The sequence below is a fragment of the Bidens hawaiensis genome, unplaced genomic scaffold (genome assembly GCF_021521415.1).
Source record: "Bidens hawaiensis isolate Kalapana, Puna unplaced genomic scaffold, B.hawaiensis_p1.1 tig00042901_1, whole genome shotgun sequence".
NCBI lineage: Eukaryota > Viridiplantae > Streptophyta > Magnoliopsida > Asterales > Asteraceae > Bidens > Bidens hawaiensis.
This window is the reverse complement of record NW_027497598.1, coordinates 96,431-100,113: the sequence shown is the minus strand read 5'-3', so window position 1 is coordinate 100,113 and position 3,683 is coordinate 96,431. Positions and strand designations below refer to the sequence as shown.

At 34.5% G+C, this 3,683-nt stretch overlaps 1 protein-coding gene across 1 annotated transcript; it reads right to left on the bottom strand.

Moving 5' to 3' along the window:
• Positions 1-941: 941 nt before the first annotated feature.
• On the bottom strand, positions 942-1,597 carry LOC143593900 (SKP1-like protein 1A). The gene is made up of 2 exons (XM_077073371.1): positions 1,309-1,597; positions 942-1,141 (listed from the first exon to the last, which is right to left on the bottom strand). The coding sequence occupies exons 1-2, from the start codon at positions 1,579-1,581 to the stop codon at positions 968-970; spliced, it is 447 nt and encodes a 148-aa protein (XP_076929486.1). The 5' UTR covers positions 1,582-1,597; the 3' UTR covers positions 942-967.
• Between the last annotated feature and the right edge of the window lie 2,086 nt (positions 1,598-3,683).

Genomic DNA, 3,683 nt, shown 5'->3' with positions numbered 1-3,683 from the left:
TAATGGTGGTTCTTGTGTGGTGGTTGTAACTTTTGGTGGGCTAGCAATAAAAATTCTTTGTTAGTCGTTAAGAAAAAAAAAATGGTTTTTGTTTTTCAGATTTCCGTCACCAGTCCTAAATGGGACAGAAAAAACCAATGTAAAACAAATAACATAATTTCGACAACATTAGGCCATATATTATAATAGCTCCAAGTAGGGCGGTTTGAACTTTGAAATGGAAAATCATCTACATCAAGGTCTAGACACTAGAACGAATGTATGCAGGAGGTTGAACTGTGGTGATTTGAGATATACACGACGCTCCTTTCAAGTTATGAACAGATTGTGAACGTGGTATATTTGATCAAATAGTGTAACACATGATGTTAACTCAAAACTCAGTATCGTACAATCTCTACAATTATGATCTTAGACTTTAAAGCTCACAATCATTTTGACTTGTGTGTAGCCTTAAATTGCAACAAGTAAAGCAAAGAGTGAAGATTAACTGGAGTGATGTTAAAACCAGACCAATATATTACCGACATCAAAGACACTAATCGTGTAAGACACAACTCGTCAAACGAGTTACTAACTTATGAATGGATTGTGAACACGCTAACAGAATAATCAGGCAACTCGTAAAACTCATTTATCAAAACCAGTCAAACAAGAGTTACCGAGTTATGAACAGATGGTGACAGAATACAGACTATACCTAAGTCATAATCAGGCTACAAACAGGTTAAACCAAATTATAAATTTGTTTTAACATTATGTTTCAAGATAAGGTCTTAAATCCTATGCAATCACTACATCAAAACAACCATATAAACAAAGATTTAACCACCAAACAAGATTCGACACAAATTAAAGGAAACACAATGTTCAAGGTTTGATTGTCTAAAAGAAAGGAAGAAAACACCCTAGCATAATATAATATAACTTGATGGTATTATTGACAATTTCAGGTCAGGAATCTCTTTTACTCAAACGCCCAGGCATTCTCACGACGAACCTCCTCTTCTTCCTCAGGGGTGAAGTCATTCTTGATGTTGAATGTCTTCCTAATCTCTTCTGGAGTTTTGCCCTTAATCATGTCAGCCACAGTTTGACAAGTCAAGTCAAGTAAGCTTTTGATATTGAGGTAGTTAGCAGCCTGCATAACACATACAATTACAATAAAAAAAAAAAAAAAGGCCCAAAATCAATCAAACATGTCACCGAACCCTTTTTTCCTTTGAAAACCCTAATGAATCTCGGAATTTGTAGAACAACTGAATCCTAATTTATGGTTCAGAAAATCATCAAAAGGCACTGACTAACCAGGATGAGATCAAAGAGAGTGGCTTGATCGACCTTGACGAACTCTGCATCAAAGGCCTTGAGATCCTCGTCGTCGTTGTTGGCAGCGTGGACGTGCCTCTTGCAGTACTCGATGACCTTGGAGAGGATCTTGCTGGTGACGTTAGGCAGAGGGATGGTGGTGTCGGCACAGTCGTCCTCGATCATGTGCTTGATGGTCTGGGATTCCACCGCCACCGCCTCCTCCACCTCGAACGTCTCGCCGTCTGAGCTCTTCAATACGATACTCGACATCTTCGATTGATTGATTGTTGAAACAAACCCTAGCCTAGAGAATAAGAAGAAGAAAGAATGTGTGGATTGGGATTATAATAATTGATAGATGTGATTTATTTATACACACGGTGGTTACAAGAGGTGATGCATCTACGTGCCCCGACTTTTTCCAAATGTAATATAATATATCTTTTTATGAACTTTCTAGAAAACTAATCCATATATAAGTTTTTTAATTTTAATATGTTCTATGTATTTCAAATTTTAAACCAAAGATATACATCGTGTATATCTCTACAAGAATTTCAAGTTTTCAATAACATAGATCAAATTTCAAATATATATATATATATATAGGGTGGTTAATGTACACTAATATACTATCATACAATACGTACAAGAGGATCTACAGCGTACAATAGAACGCGGTGGCAAAGTTGTAATTAAAAGAAAATTGACAACATACCGCTTATCAAAAGGGCAATTCCGTCCAGATAATATTTCAATTTAACCTCCCACTCCGCGAATCAGTTCTCCAGTTTCCTCCAAACTAGTTATCAAAAACCCCCAATTTGTTCGTCAATACGTTTTTGAAGTAAACGGAGTACCTCGAAAAACCATGGAGTTGAATGCGAGCTCGGCCGAAAATCCTAATTCAACGAAGCTTGTTGTTAAGGATAAAGAACGAAGGTCGAAAGCGATCAATGACGGACATCAAAACGTACAAAAATCAAGTAATACATTTCTAATTTGTTACCCTAGAACGTATATTGAATTAGATGTGAATTTGTTTGTTGTTTTGATTTGTAACAACAAACAAATTAGCATAAGCTATTACTAAATTTTTTTGATTTTGAAACAGAACGTGTTTAATGTTCAATTTTGTTTAGTAAAAAAGAGGGTGGTTAATTTGAATTATCAGCAGAACGTGTTAGAACGTTTAAAAATGCATAGGTGTTTAAAACTTTAAATAATAGAGGTTGAAACAATGAGAACGTATTAAGCTGTTACTAATTAGGTGTGAATTGTGTGTTGTTTTGATTTATAACAACAAACAAATTAGCATAAGATGTTACTAAGTTTTTTTTTTTATTAGAAACACTGATCATATTTTTTTGTATTGAAGATGTTGAAAAGAAAAAAAGAAATGCAGAACCAAGTGAGGAAAATGAGCATGAACGTGCAAATAAGAAAGTTAAAACAAAACAAGCCGAAAAAAGAAATTCCGACTCCGACTTTGAAACACCAATCAAATCATTGAAATTCAAACACAAAAAGGTGGAACACAAGCAACATGATAAAAAGAAAAAAAAAAGGAAAATCAGAAGCCGAGTTTCACAATTCTGATTCAAACTTTGAAACACCAAAGAAAAAAGCCAAAAGGCCAAACCTTCAAACAACACGTTGTAGAAAACCTTTTCAAGAATATGTAGATAAAAAGCTTTGGATGAGGTGTGCACCAGGTAATATTTATGAAGCAATTAAAGTGATGAATGAAAAAGAAAAAAAATGGATTGAAGAAATAGGATTTGGGTCACTGTTAACAATGAAGATTACCTCAATACATGGTCGATTGGCATATTGGTTGGTTATGAACTATGATCCTGATCTGAATGAATTAAATATGGGAAACCATATTGTTAAGATAACACAACAATTAGTTCATGAGGGTTTTGGGATACCAATTGGTGAAGAAACAGTGGTAGAAAAAAACAGACCAAGATTGGGCTCAAGCAATTGTGCAGACCTGTTTATGAATCAATTTGACCATTCAAGGATAAGTATTCAAAACGTCTTGGATAGAATGAAAAAACATAATGGAAAAAAAGATGAGTTTAAACTGAATTTCCTTGTGTTGTTCAACACATGCATTGGGTTGATAACAAAATCAACAACAATCAATTTAATGTTCGTCGGATCGACTGATGACTTTTCAAAAATCTCAAATATGAATTGGTGTAGCTACATGATTCATAATTTGAAGAGATCAAAAAATGAATGGAAAGGTATAAAAGAAAATGGAAAACAAGAACAATTCAATGGTCCAACAACATTGCTTGCAGTGATTTACACACACGAGTATCAGAAACGTCATGGAGCATTTGAGAAGCCAATCAGAA

Coding starts and splice junctions, on each gene's coding strand:
- LOC143593900 (XM_077073371.1), bottom strand. CDS start 1,581: ATGTCGAGTATCGTATTGAAGAGCTCAGACGGCGAGACGTTCGAGGTG. Junction 1,142..1,308: donor CTCTCTTTGATCTCATCCTG/GTTAGTCAGTGC, acceptor TGTGTTATGCAG/GCTGCTAACTACCTCAATAT.